This window comes from Pelophylax lessonae, assembly GCF_965119305.1.
Source record: "Pelophylax lessonae genome assembly, chromosome: 6".
Lineage (NCBI taxonomy): Eukaryota > Metazoa > Chordata > Amphibia > Anura > Ranidae > Pelophylax > Pelophylax lessonae.
This window is the reverse complement of record NC_138773.1, coordinates 83981553-84000579: the sequence shown is the minus strand read 5'-3', so window position 1 is coordinate 84000579 and position 19027 is coordinate 83981553. Positions and strand designations below refer to the sequence as shown.

General features: G+C 40.1%; 1 protein-coding gene across 1 annotated transcript in view; it reads right to left on the bottom strand.

Moving 5' to 3' along the window:
• Positions 1-16683: 16683 nt before the first annotated feature.
• The window catches only part of LOC309558240 (galanin receptor type 1-like), a 63994-nt gene continuing 61650 nt past the window's right edge, over positions 16684-19027 (bottom strand). The window contains exon 2 of the mRNA XM_082261279.1: positions 16684-18501. Within this exon, the coding sequence (XP_082117405.1) occupies positions 17058-18359 (1302 nt within the window). The 5' untranslated portion in view covers positions 18360-18501 and the 3' untranslated portion in view covers positions 16684-17057. The remainder of the gene's footprint in view (positions 18502-19027) is intronic.

Sequence of the window (19027 nt, the reverse complement as noted above, 5' to 3'; positions counted from 1 at the left end):
GTGTACGGGGCATTCGTTCTTTTACAAAACCATACTTTCTTGCCTGTCTCAAATTATAGAATCACTGTGCAGAACACTTATTTACACTTCCCAGATGTGACCAGTTTGTAGGAGGGGTAGGGCTGAAGTTGAACCTTTCCTCCATGTTTTCCCAATAACTCATTGGGCACCAAGTCTGGGTCACATCAGATGACTAACCCCGGGGTGGGTTCTTCTGGCCTACACTAGGCACTTGGGATGGGATCATTGTATTACACGTGGGGTACCTTTGTTCTTTGCCATTTTCATCAATGCCCTGGGACCAGGCTAAAGCAGCTATGGGGGGAATGGTCAACCTTGAGGCGGGCCCCTGCTTTTAGAGATGAACGTACACTGTGTGCAATTGCACCATAACTGTTCTCCAGTTAAGTCTCAATTCCCCTTGACAATGTACAACTTCTCTGTAACATGCATTTAGGAGGGACACGCTGAGCCTTGTGCACATCCACCCATCCGGCGTATCACCGCTACCTCACTCACAATAACGGTATGGGGTCCTGCAGTCTACCCAGTGTGGACTCCGTGCATGCACTAAACTTCACTTGACTCTTTTGTACCTGTGTACAGGCTGGGGACCTCTGCTGCACGAGTCCACTCCCATTGCTATGGGAGTCAGACCACTCACGTAAAGAGTGCCGACAACTTCCCCTAACCGCAAGAGGCTATCCCACCTGCCCCAGGCACACGCTCAATGACAGGTTGCTAGGTAGGCTTCCGGTACCATGGATAACCACTTGTATCTGCACACTACAAAAATTTAATTAATCTAGTGACCCCAACTACAGACCATGTATGCCAGTTACTTACATTACACCCCTTGAGTAACTTCAGACCAGACGGGAACAAAGTTTCAAAGCTTTACTTAGTGGAAGTGGAAAATAAACATCTCAAAGTCCAACATACAACAACAAGATTTTTCATACATCCTTACTCCTAACATACCTGCCACCTAGAGTCCATGTATGAAGAAAAGGATAAATTTTTTGGCATTTTCCAGCACTGGAATCTTCAGGAACGCACCCTAGGTCTTGATGCCTGTCTACATCACGACAGTAGCAAGCGACGTTCCTTGGCTCTTACTGGGTGTGGCTCTCTGATCTTCTCCCTTATTGGGTTCTCTTATGGACACTGGACCTCTCTACTAGGTGGCTCTCCTCCATCTGCCACCCTTGGCTCCGGACCACTGTCCTTCTTTTTTTTTATCACAAGACCAGAGGGTCGGACCCAAAGATAACCCGCCAAAACCAAAGAACTGGGAAAGGCGTTGACTCTTACCCTCCCATCCAGGGCATCATCTAAGTAGCGTAACTTCAACCTGCTTACAAGTTACTTGCCCAAAGGTGGCTCTACACATTTCTCAACTTAGGCCCCGAAGCTGTCCTGAACCAAGCCACAGAATCTGCTAGGAAAAGGTCAGTGATGGCAAGTTTCCTCCATCTTCATCCTAAAGTGTCCAAAGCTATCCCTCCTGGTTGTTCAGTCCAGCCTGGCTGTGCCTCTCGCTTTACACAGGGCATAGACCTACATGTTGTTATTTATTTAAGTTGCATAGTTCTGTTTTAACAATGGAAATATCAGATTCCTAGGGTATGTTCTAATGCCGGCATAGTCTTCATAAAAAAAAAAAAAACTAGAGCTTTAGGTAAAATTGCCACTGCCCTTATTTATTCCCGCATGTGGCCATCTCTATAAATAGCCTATATTGATCTTCTTAAATCATGATTTCTAACATGTAAATGGTGTCCTGTTTATACAAAGCATTACCACCAAGAAAGTATTGATTGAGGTTTTACAATACATCACCACTAAAAGCAGTGTTGAAAGAAATAATTTAAAAGTGCATGGCTTGTAGCTGTGTATTGTGTTGGTAAATCCCCCCCCCCCCTCCCCATCAACACGCCAGTTTTACTGCTTCATTCACCACGAAAATGTGGCACATTTCATTCATATATGAGATTTTTTACAACCTGCCATCAGTACAAATATAATGTAACTCCTATCAACAAAAGAGAACTAATTGCCCCCTAGGATCAGATGTACTCTTGTAGTTTATTTCCATTATTCTTACAGCTGTGAAATATGACACAGTGCTTTAGAGAGGGCACAGGGTTCATTCATACTTGTGCCAGTTCTGTAAAAGAGCTCACAATCTAATGTCAATATCACACTCTTATGGTGGCCATACATTCATCGATAAATGATCAATTTCTTTTCTGATTACTCTATTTTTAATATGCCACAAACGGGGAAGTGGATTTAGATCTGTTTCCACCGTGTAATCTCATCATTTGATTGTTCAGAATACGATTGTATTCATGAACAAAATATCTCCGTGCTGTGCAATCACCTTAGCTGACTGACTCAGTTTGATTGAATCTATTTTAAATCGATTGGATGGGAAGGTATGGCTATTCAATTGGTTTGATAGAATCGCACATCGATCAGATAAAAAATCAAAACATGTGAGGCCACTATAAATCTAGGGCTACATGAGTGACTAAATATCTATAGCACTGCCCTCTAGAGGACTGCTGGGAATTGCACTTTCTGGATTCCCCTGGGTTACCCTTAACAACTGATAGCAGACAAATAGCATTTCAAGTCCTTGGCTCAGTCAATAATCAATCCAGGGGATGTTGATTTTTTTGTATTTTATTTAGAACTGGGGTAGGAGAAGGGGTGAGTGGGATACTCAAACTATGAACTATGCACAATTCTGAGGACACTAGCTGAAATGTGTGCGGCAAGGCTGCTGCCTCACCTTGCCACTGAAGTGAAGATAGAAAGTATGATCCTGTTTAAGTTACTCTTCAGGGTCGAACTTGGCACCCCTTTCTCACTTGCTGTGTGTTCTGAACTTCTGTCCACTGACTCTCCACTGGAGCGGTCCCCTTCCTGGGCAGACCCCTGGCAAGCTTCCTAGGAATCACAGACACTGTTTTTCCCAAGGTTGCTTCTGCCTCAACTCCACTTGTCAGCTTCCTGGACCTCCTGGCTCAGCACCACACCTCTGGCTCACTAGGCCGACAGCCTGCGACCACCTTCCACATCAGACAGGAGGAGAGACAGCCGTCACCCTCCTTCTGGGACCTGGCTTCCCGCCCAAAGACACCCTGTCACATGTACCTTTGCCTTTTATAACATATCCCAGGATGCACCACTGTTGTGCCAACCCACTGGGATAGTTGCAAAAGCCTGTGTGTCACTGGCTGGGTTTCCTCCACTGTCCAACAGGCTCCCCTATTGGATACAGTGGGGACACTCCCTCAGGCCAGATGAATCACACATGGACACATGCAACAGGCAAAACTAGCAATCAGGCTCCCCTGATAAGTAGATAGAGCAGACTATGATTTACCTGCTACTCTCCTGCCTAGCACCTATCTATGATACATATCATTGCTGCTGAGAGATTTAACTGCATATTGGCAGTAACAAGCCTTTAACCACTTGTCGTCCAGCCGACGCCTATATACAGCGGCAGGTTCGCCTGAAAGAATGGTGGTCTGCTATTGTAAACACAGCAGATCGTTGTTCTCTCAGTAATCATTACAGGGCTCCTGTGATCCTCCTATTTAGGAACACAGGTCCCTGTGATGGCTCCATAAGCCCATCCCCCCACAGTTAGAAAGCACCCCCTAGGCATACCTTTAACCATGTTATCGCCCCTGGGTTAACCCCTTCCCTGCCAGTGTCATTAGTACAGTAACAGTGCATATTTTTAGCACGGATTACTGTAGTAATGTCTCTGGTCCCCCCAAAAGTTCTTTATATTGAGTTTTATTACACATTCTGTCACTTTAAGACTTCATGTGTCATCATTGTCCACCAGACAGCACAGAAGCTGAGCAGCCCACCGGGCAGATTCTGATAGAGTAATATGGGCTTTGACGTGATGTCACTCCTCTCCTTTAGCATAATGTGCAGGGGGTTGTCGGGTGTGCCTGGGCACACCCTAAATCACTATGTGCAGTGCCAATTCTCCCTACTGCCCAGGTTTTCCCCGTGTTGCGCTTCCCACTCCACCTGCAGTGCTGCTGGCTTCCCTCCTCTCCACCGGCTGCTGCAGGGGATGTTTCAGGACGAAGAGTGGCCGGAAGGGGCTAGCCAGTATGTTCCTTTTCTAAATGAACACAGTGAACACACTCACTCACTGTGTTCATTCATAATTGAAGCATTGGAAACTGTGTTTACTATTCATTACACAATGCAATGCAATGGGCTGCACACCCTTGTGGCACACAGCCAGACTATCTGCTTTTGTCCTTCTGCCTTCTTATAGCGTTTTAAAAGGTTTGAAGACGCCTTGGCTGCTCATTTCAAAAAACAAAAAAAACAAACATCAGTGAGGATCTGAGTAGACATGTGCGGTTCATTTCATTCCGAATTTAAATTCGGACATATTTTTTGTTATTCAGAACTTCGGATGTATACGAATTTCCGAATTACAATAGTAACACTTAAACAAATCCGAAATAATGAAACAACATTTTGGACTAAATTTGAATTTGAATAGTTTTTGAATAAAATTTAAATTGTTTTCAAATTCAAATAGTTTTCAAATCCAAGTAGTTTTCGGATTTGAAACGTTTTCCAATTACAATTTCCGAAGAGAATAAAATAGAAAATAAAGGAATAGAATAGAGTAAAACTGAACAGAATAGAAAAAAATAGAATCAAAAATAAAGGGATAGAATAGAAAATAAAAGAATAGCAAAGAAAAGAGGAAAACAGAACAAAAATGAAAATAAAAGAGCAGAATAAATATTGCATTGCAAATTCAGAAAATTACAACAGCTGCAGAATGAAAAGAAAATTTAATTTTTAAAAACATTCAATTACAATATGACTTTTGTCGTAAATTTTATATGCTTTATTGTTCTTTCTTTATTTGCTATTTCCCCCCAACAAAATTGGAGTTACCTTTTCAGTTCTACAGTGTAGAACTGTGTAATACAAATTATTTCTCTAAAAAAAAGTGCAATAGTATATGAACCTTATATAATTAATCAATATAATATAAATGCCACAAAGTAAACACAACTCCTATGCAATTAGTGATATGCCATTATACTGTAATCAAAATTAATAATAAATAGTAAAGTTCATAGTGCCCAGAAAAAAAGTCCCTGCCCTGATCTTTGATAGAATATTTCTATTAAGATACTATTCCACCACAGTGTAAGGAAAATAATCCACAATGTGCTCTTGCTCTCCTCCACCAGTGTGCTCTGGCTGCTCACCTCACATTACGACCCCGGTTTTGCCAGCGGGTCATAATCAGCTGTTCCTCTCAGGGGATTATATAATATGTGTATAGCGTGCTGCTCCTCTGTTTCTCCTATTACCACCTGCCGGCTCCCAGAACCTCAGGTGTACTCAGGGGTAAACGATATATATAAAGAGGAACAAAATACAGGATCTAGAGTTCTCTGTTTGACAAAACTCCCCTACTGAGGAAGTCTACACCAATGGACGTAACACGTATGGGGAGGTGGAGCCTGACGTCATCCCATGCGAGGATTCATATGACATGTGTTTTAAAGCCAGGACTGCAAAATGGCTTGTTTGTGAGTGTCGTTTTATAAAGAGGAACAAAATACAGGATCTAGTGTTCTCCATTTGACAAAAAGGTATAAAAGTACACTCACAAACAAGGCACTTTAGCAGTGCTGGCTTTATAACACATATCATATGAATCTTCACATAACAAGATGGCCACTGAATGACGTCAGATAAGCAGGCTCTGCCCCTCATGTGCATTATGTCCCTGTGCATGTACTTCCTCAGTAGAGAAGTTTTTGTCAAATGGAGAACACTAGATCTTGTATTTTGTTCCTCTTTAGAAAAATACACTCACAAATAAGGCACTTTAGCAGTGCTGGCTTTAAAACACGTCATATAAATCCTTACATAACAATATAGCTGCAGGATAACGTCAGATAAGCATGCTCCACCCCTATATGCATTACATTCCTGGGCATGGACTTCCTCAGTAGGGAAGTTTTTGTCAAATGGAGAACACTAGATCCTGTATTTTGTTCCTCTTTTCAAAAATACTCTCACAAACAAGGCACTTTAGCAGTGCTGGCTTTAAAACACGTCATATAAATCCTCACGTAACAATATGGCTGCGGGATAACGTCAGATAAACAGGCTCCACCCCTATACGTGTTACGTCCCTGGGCGTGGACTTCTTCAGTAGGGGAGTTTTTGTCAAACAGGGAACACTAGATGCTGTATTTTGTTCCTCTTTATATATTGTGTACTGAGTACACCTGACGTTCTGGGAGCTGCCAGGAGGTCATAGGAGAAACGGAGGAACTGCACGCTATACAGATCCTATATTATCCCCTGAGGGGAACAGCTGATTATGACCCGTTGGTAAAACAGGGGTCGTATTGTGAGGTGAATGGCCAGAGCACCCTGGTGGAGGAGAGCACAAGCACATTGTGGATTTAGTTTCCTTACACTGCGTTGAAATACAGTAGTATCCTAAAAGAAATATTCTATCAAAGGACTTTTTTACTGAGATTTATGAATTTATGGGTGCTTTGCACTTTACTATTTATTATTAACTTTTTTAAACAGAATTTTTTTATTGAGTAAAAACAAAAACTCTACATACAGACTATCAGTTAGATTGCACGACAGTACAGATATTTATTATTAACTTTGATTACAGTATAATGGCATATCACTAATTGCATAGGAGTTGTGTTTGGATTTTGGCACTTTATATTATATTGAATAATTGTATATGGTTCATATGCTATTGCACTTTATTTAGAGAAATAAGTTGTATTACACAATTATACACTGTAGTACTGAAGTAGTACTGCTCCGGATTTGAGGTTTTATTCAGGGGAGAATGCCTGGAATGCAGGTCTTCTGTGATCCAGTCTTTTGTCCCTGAAGCGTGCAGGCAAACCCCAAGAGAGACACTTGGCATTATAACTAGATGCCCCCGTGTGCAAAGGGGCCTAAGGGGTTTTACCCATTCCCTACTCTATCCAAAACTGAAAAAGAGTTTGGGCTTAGCAAGTGCTACTTATTTTTTCAGAAACATAATGCCCGTTTAACTACTTGCCGACCGCCCACCGCAGATATACTGCAGCAGGCTAGCTCGGCTGCATGAACCGACGTATAGGTAAAGGAAGCCGATCCACGGGGCCTGTGGCCGCGATTGCTGCCGGGCACCCGCAATCACTCCCCATGGAGAGGGAACGATGGTCTGCTGTTGAAAACAAAGCAGACTGCTGTTCTCTCTGGAATCATTACAGAGCTCCTGTGATCCTACTATTTAGGAACACAGGTCTCTGTGTGGATTCCACAAGCTCATCCCCTCTCACAGTTAGAGAACACCCCCTAGGCTCACATTTAACCCTTTGATCACCCCTGGGTTAACCCCTTCCCTGCCAGTGTCATTATTACAGTAACAGTGCATATTTTTTTAGCACTGATTCCTGTAGTAATGTCACTGGTCCCCCCCAAAAGTGTAAAAAATGTCAGTTATGGGTCTGATGTGTCCGCCGCAATGTCGCAGTCCTGCTAAAAATTGCAGATCGCCACCATTACTAGTAAAAACAAAAACAAAAAATAAAAATGACATAATGTAATAATGTTTAACATAAATGTTTAACATAACATAATGTCTCCATATTTAATAGTCATGTCTTTTGCATGTGTGCGCTATTTTTTTTTAATATACATGTTGCTTGGTCCATAGCTGCACCGGCTTTAGATATACATGTTCAGGGTTTGCTCCCCCATTTTTTTTCTTGTTTATTATGTATTCGGTCTGACCAGACTTCTGTGGTTGAGCATCCCACCCCCCACACACACCTGTACTCTATCAGAGTCCACTATCAAGTAGATAGGAGGAGTCTTTTGTAGTGCATTAGCACATCCATCCCAGCAAGGAGTGTTGTCTCCAAGGGTTAGAGAGGCTGGACATTTTTATTTATGGATTGTCTCCATATTTAATAGTCATTTCTTTTGCATGGTTGCGCTATTCTTTTTTAATATACATGTTGCTTGGTCCATAGCTGCACCGGCTTTAGATATACATGTTCAGGGTTTGCTACCCCATTTTTTTTCTTGTTTAAAAAATAAAAATGACATAAATCTTTCCCCTAGTTTGTAGACGCGATAACGTTTGCGCAAACCATCAAAATACACCTATTGGGAATTTTTTTTACCAAAAATATGTAGCAGAATGCAAATTGGCCTAAAATTATGAAAAATTAGATGTTTTAATTTTTTTTTATTGGGAATGTTATATAGCAGAATGTAAAAAATATTGTTTTTTTTTTTTTCAGAATTGTCGCTCTTTTTTGTTTATATCGCAAAAAAAAAAAAAAAAAAAATTGCAGAGGTGATCAAATACCACCATAAGAAAGCTCTATTTTTGGGGAAAAAAAGGACATTAATTGTATTTGGGTACAGCATCGGATGACCGCGCAATTGTCAGTTAAAGCAATGCAGTGAAGTATCGCAAAAAATTGCCCGGTCATTATGAGGGCAAATCCTTCCGGTTCAGAAGTGGTTAATAACAGAAGTGAAATAAGTTTATATATAAGCCTTGCCAAGAACAAAATTATTTTTTTTTTTACTTGCTTTTATATACTGTATTTTATTGATCAACACTCTAAAGCTACCAAACGCAGAATGCATCAGAGCTTGTACCCTGAGATGTAAGCAGTGCCTTTGTTCTCCCGCGCTGCTGTCCACATAGTGGATTTCAGCTTCTGATCTGAAGACTTCTCATCCTCCCTCTATGATAAATTAATAATCCATGCAGGTATCATAGACAGCGTAAAAAGATGAAAAATCTTCAGATTAAAAAGAAGGAGGGCAATGCTTACTTCTTAAGCCTGTTTATCACATCCATGAAGTTGAGTGGATAGGGCGTATAACGTAAAATGTATCTGTGGTTGTGGAATTCAGAAGCCACAGCTGCGGCATATTTTAGCTCATAAGACTGAATTTCAGAAAACGCTGTTCGCATTTAACTGTCGGCGCTGGCGCATAGCTGCGCATGCGTATGGATGCATTTTTAAGAATGTTCGTTATGTGAGCGCATGTTAGTCCCAACAGTTATGCAGGCACAGTGCTTTCCAGGTGCCACAACAACAAATATATTTTGCACTGTATGCTCAACTTGTTACAGTGTCGGTTCACACTAGGGCGACACGACTTCGGGCGAGTTTTGCCGTCGCCCGTGCACCGCGACTTCGGCGCGGCTTGCAACGACTTCACATAATGGAAGTCAATGCAAGTCGCTCGGATGTCGCCATGAAGTAGTGCAGGAACCTTTTTCTAAATCAGTTCAGTCGCTCCTATTAGAACGGTTCCAATTGCAAAGCATGGTCCGCTACTTGTCAGGCGACCAAGTCGCCTGACAAGTCGGAACAGTGTGAACCGGCACTTAAAGTGTTACTAAACCCACAACAGTAAAATCAGACTGTATATGCAGTAAATCATTCCTGTTATACTCACTGTGGAACCTAAGGGGTTAATCCTCTTCATTGTGTAAGAAGGCTGTTTGATCCTGTGTTCTCTGATCCTCCTCTTCTTCCACTGTCCCCAATCCATCTCCTGATAAGACAGAGCCTTTTGAGTCACTCTGCACATGCTCAGTTTGGTGTGTATTGCTAGAGAATTGTACTTTCTTGGGAAGGTGCGTGTGATCAGTACAGGGCCAATCAGCACCGTCCAGACAGAGAGTTATGCTGGCCATACACTAGAGATGTACCGAACGGTTCGCCGGCGAACGGTTCCCGGCGAACTTCGAACGTTCGCGTTCGCCGCTGCGGGCGAACATATGCGATGTTCGGTCCGCCTCCTATACATCATCATTGAGGCAAACTTTGACCCTGAACATCACAGTCAGCAGACACATTCCAGGCCAATCAGCATACCTCCCTCCCACACCCTCCCACCTCCTATAAATAAGCAAGGGCAGCATCCATCTTAGATCATTTCTGTGTTACTGAGAGCAGGGAAAGTGCTGGTGCTGCTGCTGCTGTTATAGCTGGGGACAGTTCCCGGTCTTGTTAGCCAGTGTTCTTGGTACACTCCTGCTGTAAGGACAGCACCCCAAAAAGCCCTTCCTAGGGCTGGTATTTGAGGTTTTTTTTGGATATATATATATATATATATATATATATATATATATCTATTGTCCCCAAAAGCCCTTTTGAAGGCTGGTATTTGTGTAATTTTTTTTGTTCTGTGATATATATATATATATATATATATATATATATATATATATATATCTATTGTCCCCAAAAGCCCTTTTGAGGGCTGGTATTTGTGTAATTTTTTTTGTTCTGTGATATATATATATATATATATATATATATATATATATATATCTATTGTCCCCAAAAGCCCTTTTGAGGGCTGGTATTTGTGTATTTTTTTTTGTTCTGTGATATATATATATATATATATATATATATATATATATATTGTCCCCAAAAGCCCCTTTGAGGGCTGGTATTTGAGTATTTTTTTAATATATATATATATATATGTAGCATGTCCAGAACCAGAAAAAAAAGATCATATAGGTGTAAAAGGGGTTCCCACCATCCCTGCTCTACTGAAAAATTATCTTTTTTTTCTGGTTCTGGACATGCTACAGAGCTGAAACTTCACAGGTACACTTTTTAGACCCCCTAGACACTAAATCACACAAAAAAAGTTCTTAAAAATTGTCATTTTTGATAGAGAGCCAATTATTGGAAAAAAAAAAACTTAACAAAAAAAATTTCTTTGGATTTATTGTTTGGGGGGTCTAAAAGGTGTACCTGTGAAGTTTCAGCTCTGCAGCATGTCCAGAACCAGGAAAAAAAGATCATATAGGTGTAAAAGGGGTTCCCACCATCCCTGCTCTACTGAAAAATTATCCTTTCTTCTGGTTCTGGACATGCTACAGAGCTGAAACTTCACAGGTACACTTTTTAGACCCCCTAGACACTAAATCACACAAAAAAAAGTTCTTAAAAATTGTCATTTTTGATAGAGAGCCAATTATTGGAAAAAAAAAAAAAAAAACTTAACAAAAAAAAAATTTCTTTGGATTTATTGTCTGGGGGGTCTAAAAAGTGTACCTGTGAAGTTTCAGCTCTGCAGCATGTCCAGAACCAGGAAAAAAAGATCATATAGGTGTAAAAGGGGTTCCCACCATCCCTGCTCTACTGAAAAATTATCTTTTTTTCTGGTTCTGGACATGCTACAGAGCTGAAACTTCACATGTACACCTTTTAGACCCCCTAGACACTAAATCACACAAAAAACGTTCTTAAAAATTGTCATTTTTGATAGAGAGCCAATTATTGGAAAAAAATAAAAAAACTTAACAAAAAAAAAATTTCTTTGGATTTATTGTCTGGGGGGTCTAAAAAGTGTACCTGTGAAGTTTCAGCTCTGTAGCATGTCCAGAACCAGAAAAAAAAATAGAATCAGGGTTAGGGCTAGGGTTAGGGTTAGGGTTGGGGCTAGGGTTAGGGTCAGGGCTAAGGTTAGGGTTATTTTTAGTGCTTAGGGTTAGAGTTAGAGGGGTAGGGGTAGGGCTACTAACTCTAACCCTAAGTATCTCACCGTAACCCTAACCCTAGCCCCTAACACTAAACCTAACCCTAACCCTCTAACCATAACCCTAACCCTCTAACCTTAACCCTAACCCTCTAAGCCTAGCCATAAAAATAACCCTAACCCTAAACCTAACCCTAACCCTAACCCTAGCCCTAACCCTAACTCTAACCCTAACCCTAGCCCTAACCCTAACCCTAGCCCTAACCCTAACCCTAGCCCTAACCCTAATTCGTATTCTTTTCTGGTTCCGGACATGCTACAGAGCTGAAACTTCGCAGGTACACTTTTTAGACCCCCCAGATGCTAAATCCAAAGAAATTTTTTATTTTTATTTTTTTAAAATTTTTCCAATAATTGGCTCTCTATCAAAAAATTAAAATTTTTAAGAACTTTTTTTTTGTGTGATCCCTCTCCGGCATGCCACAGTCCAGGTGTTTGTCCCCTTGAAACAACTTTTCTATTACTATTGTGGCCAGAAAGAGTCCCTGTGGGTTTTAAAATTCGCCTGCCTATTAAAGTCTATGGCGGTTCGCAATGTTCGCCGGTTCGCGAACATTCGCCGATGTTCGCGTTCGCCGTTCGCGAACAGCGAATTTTATGTTCGCGACATCACTACCATACACTAGCCGAAAAATCGCCAAGTTTGGCTGTTTTGAATGCTGTAAGATTTTGAATTCGGCGCCGCCTGTACCCGGAAGTGATGTCATGAAATGACATTACTTCCGGGTACTCGGCGGCGCCGAATTAAAAGAAATGGAGACTCGGTCAGATGGTGGCGGTGCAGATGGAGACCCGGTCAGACGGCGGCGGTGAAGGTAGGATTCCCGGGTCTCCCGGTGGGACAGTAGACCTGAACGAGCCGCGGAAGGCGGTGGAAGGGGGGGAACGTCCCCTCCCACTCCTTGTAATGACAGCTGAGCGGCTTCTCAGCCGCATCGGTTGTCATTACTAGACAGCCGACCGTCGGCTATGGACACCGGTACCGATGTGATGTCTCTAGCTGCAGGCATCACTCTGGTACATGCACTTTCCCGAAATATCGGTAAATCAAAAGGCCGATTCCGATATATCGGGGAAAGTGCATATCGGCCCTCGATATATCGGCTTTGCCGATAATTGTTTGATCCCTAATGAAAACTCATCCTACAATTTTTGACCAGTGCTTGGCTGGACACTGATACAGGTCACAAGACTGCTATATACTGTTGATGAAAAAAAAGTATTTAGCAGTTTATATTCACTAAAATAATTGCATTTCCATGTTTTGTGTACTGTAGGAGACAAGATATAGTGAATGCAGGCTCCTGGGTTTAGTAACACTTTTTAAAGGTGCAAAAATGTTTATGCAAAGCGAACCACAAGTAACACCATGCTTATGTTTATATATAAAATGGTTTATTCAATGCTTATGAAAAATACAGACAAATCCAAGTATTTAATATGAATAGACATTTCAGATCATTTAGAGCAATTGTGCTAGTGCCCTTCAAATCATTTTTTTAACAGTTGTCATTTTTTGTACAGCAATACTTTATGGGAAATATTTACAAAGCAGTGAATGTTACAGTCACCAAAAATTACTGACACAACACAGTTATAAAGCAACCCTTTGATCACCCCTGATGTTAAACCATTCCCTGCCAGTGTCCTTTATACAGTGACAGTGCATTTTTTTTTTTTTTTAGCACTGATCACTGTATTGGTGTCACTGGTCTCCAAAAAGTGTCACTAAAGCCCCGTACACACGTACCGTAAATATTCGGCCGCCGAACGATCGGCCGATTGTCGGCTTGTTAGTATGATGCTGCCGACAACCGACAGCGACTTTTCAGCCGAACAGAATCGGGTGTGCAGGCTATAATATTTTTGTTGTTCGCCAGTCAGTACAGAATTCGGCCGACAAACAGCAGATTAGCAAGACTGGGCATGCTCAGAAAAGAAAAAACACACGGAAAGTTAACCATCACATGACATCACTTCTGCAGTCGGCTGTTGTTGGCCGACAAAATTTGTGTGCAGTCTTTTGCATTTTTCAACCGACAGGACAGCACCGGACAAAAGACGGCCGATCGTTCGGCCGACATTCGGTACGTGTGTACGGGGCTTTAGTTTCAGATTTGTCCGCCGCAATGTCGCAGCTCTGCTAAAAATCACTGATCACCGCCATTTCTAATAAAAACAATAACATTTAAAAAAAAAAGTCCATAAAGCTATCCCATAGTTTGTTGATGCTGTAATTTTTGTGCAAAACCAATCAATATAAGCTCTTTGGGATTTTCTTTTACTAAAAATATGCAGCAGAATACAAACTGGCCTAAACTGCTGAAGAAATTTGATTTTTTTTTAAAAATTTTTTTTATTGGATATGTGTCATAGCAGAAAGTAAAAAATCATGTTTTTTTAAAAAAATAAAAATTGCAGAGGTGATCAAATACCACCAAAAAGGACATCAAATTTATTTGCATTTTACAATGTTGCATGACCGCGCTATTGTCAGTTAAAACAACGCAGTGCAGTATTGCAAAAAATGACCTGGACAGAAAAGGGGTAAAGCCTTCCGAAGCTGAAGTGGTTAACAATCAATTAGCACCCGCACACGTCTCACATAGGCAGCGTGTTCCCCTGCAGTGCAAAAACCGTGCACGGAATGTGCCTTTCCCACCCCGCATTTTGGTGTGAACAGGTCCTAAAGTGATCCTAAAGGTTTGTTTTCTTTGATGATGGTGGGATGGGACGTTGGAATGATGGGTGCAGCTGCAGGCATCATTCAGATTTTTTTTTCAGTCAGCGATTCCCTGCACAATGAAAACATAGCAGCAGTTCAGCCGCTTGATTTTTTTTTACATTTAAACCTTTGATTGCCCCTGGTGTTAACCCCTTCCCTGCCAGTATCATTAGTATAGTAACAGTGCATATGTATAGCACTGATTACTGTAGTAATGTCACTGATCCCCCCAAAAGTGTAAAAAATGTCAGTTAGGTGTCCGATCTGTCCGCCACAATGTCACAGTCCCGCTAAAAATCACTGATCGCCGCTATTACTGGTAAAAATTAATAAATAAAAATGGCATAAATCTTTCCCCTAGTTTGTAGACGCGATAACATTTGCGCAAACCTATCAATATGCACTTATTGGGATTTTTTTTTTTACCAAAAATATGTAGCAGAATACAAATTGGCCTAAAATGATTAAAAAAATAGATTTATTTTTTTTTGGGGAATGTTATATAGCAGAAACTAAAAAATATTGATTTGTTTTTTTTCAGAACTGTCGCTGTTTTTTGGTTTATAGCGCAAAAAATTAAAATCGCACAGGTGATCAAATACCTCCAAAAGAAAGCTCTATTTGTGGGAAAAAAGGACATCAATTTTATTTGGGTACAGCGTCGCACGACTGCGCAATTGTCAGTTAAATTAATGCAGTGCTGTATCACAAAAAATAGCCTGGTCATTAACCTCCCTGGCGGTATGATTCTTTCGGATTTTAGGTGCTGAAAGCGGTACCATTATTTTGCATGTAATTCTTAAGGACGAGCAGCCCAAACCAACTATTTACATATGATTTTTTTTTACTGTGCGTTCTTCTTTATAACATCTTGGGTATGATAAATTTTGAAACACAAAATCATAAATTATAATATAATAAAAACTATAAATAAGTTAAAGTATGTATGTATACATATATATATATATATATATATATATATATATATATATATATATATATATATATATATATAAATGTGTATATATATATATATATATATTTATATATATATATATATATATATATATATATATATATATATATATATATATTTATATATATATATATATATATATATATATATATATATATATATATATATATATATATATACATAAAAAGTACAGTAAAACCGCAGGAAAGGGCACTGGGGGGCAAACTAATGTTATTTTTTGAAATTTTGCATTGTATCAGTGTGTTTGGTGTGTTTTACATTAGAATTTGCCACCGGTTCCATCCTCCTGTGAACGTCACGTCGCAGGAGACGGAAGCCGGGGCACTGAGAAGATCGGGAGGAAGATCCGCCGCCAGACACCCCCGAGATACATCGCTGGTTCCTGGTGACAAGGTAAGTATCCCCGCTTTCAGGATCCAGCGATCTTCCTAGCGGTACCCCGAGTGTGGCTCGGGGTTACCGCTTTTGGCTCTGAAATTTAACCCCGAGCCACGCTCGGGAATATCGCTAGGAAGGTTAAGGAGGAAAATCCTTCCGGTCCAGAAGTGGTTAATGACAACTTAAAGCTGAACTCCAGCAGATATAGAAGACACATTAATTTAGCTATCAAGAAATGTATATACAGGATACAAATCTATCAGTATATAATCATTTCATCAACAAATGCTAGAGACCTCTTTAAATACTCTTTGTAGGGGAAAAAAAATAAAAAATTTGTGTAGCTTTGTATTCATTATTATACAATTTATTGTATGTTGTTTTAAATTCACACAGCATAAGTAAGTACCTGAATTTTCCCTGGCATCAGCTGCTTGCAATCCCCTGTACAGCAGAGCTCAGACTAGGAGAAGCAATGCAAGGAGCCATTTGATTGTTCTGCAATGCTTATGAGTGAAATTCTGATAGGAGGAGAGAGCAAAGTGATAGAAGGATCAGCTGATCAGTCTGCTAATTCTCTGTTTACTGTCAAATCACAGACTGGGGGAGGAAAAAGTTCCATCCGGGCAGGATTGTGCTGGGTGGTTGTGTTTAAAACAATTCCCATATAGATACCATTCATCAGTGTATTTATCTGCTTTTAATTCAGCTTTAGCAGTTTTTACTATTTTAGTGTTGCAATAAAGTTGCAGCTCTGCAGTTAGGGCTTCCCTTATGCAAGTAGCAGGCAAGACATTTAAAATAAGAGCAGCATTTCAATAAAAAAAAAAAAAAAAAAAGATTACATATGGAAGAATTCATAAAATAAAAATGAAATATATTAATGAATAATTACTATGTGATTGCTAAATATAACCGTTCATTAATTCAGATTTTAAATATTAAATTTATTGCTAAATTTGCCATTTCCTTAGATAAAGAGGACAAACCCAAGACATTAACTTACGAAATTAAATACAAAAATAATATCTGTTTAACAGTAGTTTCGTCTTTCTTTTTATAATGAAGTTTTGCACAGGATTGACTTATGTACAATTTTACACTCGCAGTGTCTCTGACAAGATTTGAGTGGAGCAATATTACTCACACTAATTGAAATAAAATATTTAAAGCAGTCGAAATCTACTGACAATCACATCTGTCTGGTTGGGTCATAGATCTATAATGCAAATGAAAGTCATTAGTGGAATCTTTTGTACAATCTATCTTTACAAAGTGAATGATTAGTGTGCAGTTCCATCGTATTAGCTTCTAGGACAATGGGTGGCTGGTCAGAGCAGGTGTTTCACACACGCTGATCACCGGATAGCAACTTTCACAGTTCTCCCCCATTGACAAGGGACAGTTCAGTTTGGACCTTTTGGTGGAATGTAAAGAGTTTTTGTAAGACAGAAGCTTAGGTATTGATGATGGAGATCCATCAGAAAAGGAGAAACTAAACAGTGAAACCATCCTGTTGTGGTATATGCTCTTCATATGTTTGGCTGACCGATAAAGGTCTCCCACAAAACAATAACATATTGGATTGAGGCTAGAGTTGGTGAGTCCAAGCCACTGAGCGAAAGGTCTCAGCTGAAGGATCCATGGTGATGGAGTATCATCTTGAGTTGGTTTGGGGATGCTAAAATCAATCCATATGTCCATCATATAGACAGGAAGCCATGAGATGGCAAAAAGTGACACCAACGCAACCACCATTTTGGCAATCTTCTTTCTGATCTTAAGTCGGGAAACTGGCAAAGATTGGTTCCTGGAGTCACAGTCCTTAAAATTTCCAGAAGAGCTCCACAGTTTACGTATTGTGAAGAAACAAATGACCAAGTTGAAAAGGACAGGTAGGCAGTACAAGGAGCAGAACAAAAGGAAGTTGTAGGCCTGTTTGAACATAACATGTGGCCAGATTTCTCTACAGATTGGGAACACTAATGAAGGCAAAGCTGGATCTATCTCTATATCTTCTTTTTTATTCATGAATATGAGAGGCAAGCAAATACTGGAGGATAGTACCCACACCACACCAATGGTGCCATATATTTTCTTTTGGGTAAAAAATGATCTGGCATTCAATGGATTGTGTACATTATAATACCTGTTTACGCTTATGACAGTCAGACTAAGTACACTGGCCGAAACAGACACTGCCTGAATGAAGGGCACTGCTCTACAGAGGAAGTCACCATATACCCAGGCTTTGTAGATCAAGTTCCCAACTGTAATGGGCATGCAGACGCAAACCACCATAAGGTCACAAATCGCCAAATTAATCAGAAGGCTTCTGGTGGCACTCAGACTGGATGTCCTACCAGTTCTTTTCCTAGTCAGCACTTTAATAGACATTATATTTCCGACAATGCCCACCATAAAAGATAGGATATACATGGCAGTAAGACTGATGGTTACAGGTTCTTTATCAAAGAGGAACAACATTTTCTCCAACTCCTCAAAATCAAGCTCTTTGCTGTCATTTCCAAACATTGGCATGGACAGATTGGCCTTTATAAAGAAGTCTAGTGGGGAATAGTTATACACTGGAGAGCCAGAAGAGGAATTCATAGTTTCCTCTAGGCGGAAGAACGGCACGCTGATAATTTTAGCTGTAGATTTAATTGAGACAGTTTGGCATCCCCTCCTGAAATTCTGCTCTCTTTTGCTGTTATATATTGGCTTTGCATGATGCGCGTGTAAATGCCCAACACTGAAAAAGAAAATGCAATAAATATAGATTAGAAGAGATATCCTCCTTAAATAAATGAGCAAGAAAACATATACAAGATACATAAACCAAGGAAGTTACTTGATCGGGTGTGTTGTTCCTTTTTTATATTGAGTTTAGACAAGTCACATTATGGTCTCTTGTTGGCAAAGGCAATAAAATAGTATGCTAATAGAGAACTATAGCTTTAAAAAACTGTGTTTAATTTAAGCCCAACTCTGGCTGAACCAGCAACTATAATAGTTTTATTTTGCTGGTACCCTATTTCAAGATTCTTGAAATTATGTTTTACTATCTGTTTCTACTATCTCTTGACATGAGAGATAGGACATAGGGAAGAAAACGATATGTAAATCCGAGCACCTACTATTTTTTAATTCTTCCTATGTGCCTGTTGGCTGCATGAAAACACAAGTAACTGCGTTTTATCACACACATACAGCATATTGTCAAAAGTATTGAGATGCCTGCCTTTACACGCACATGAACTTTAATGGTATCCCAGTCT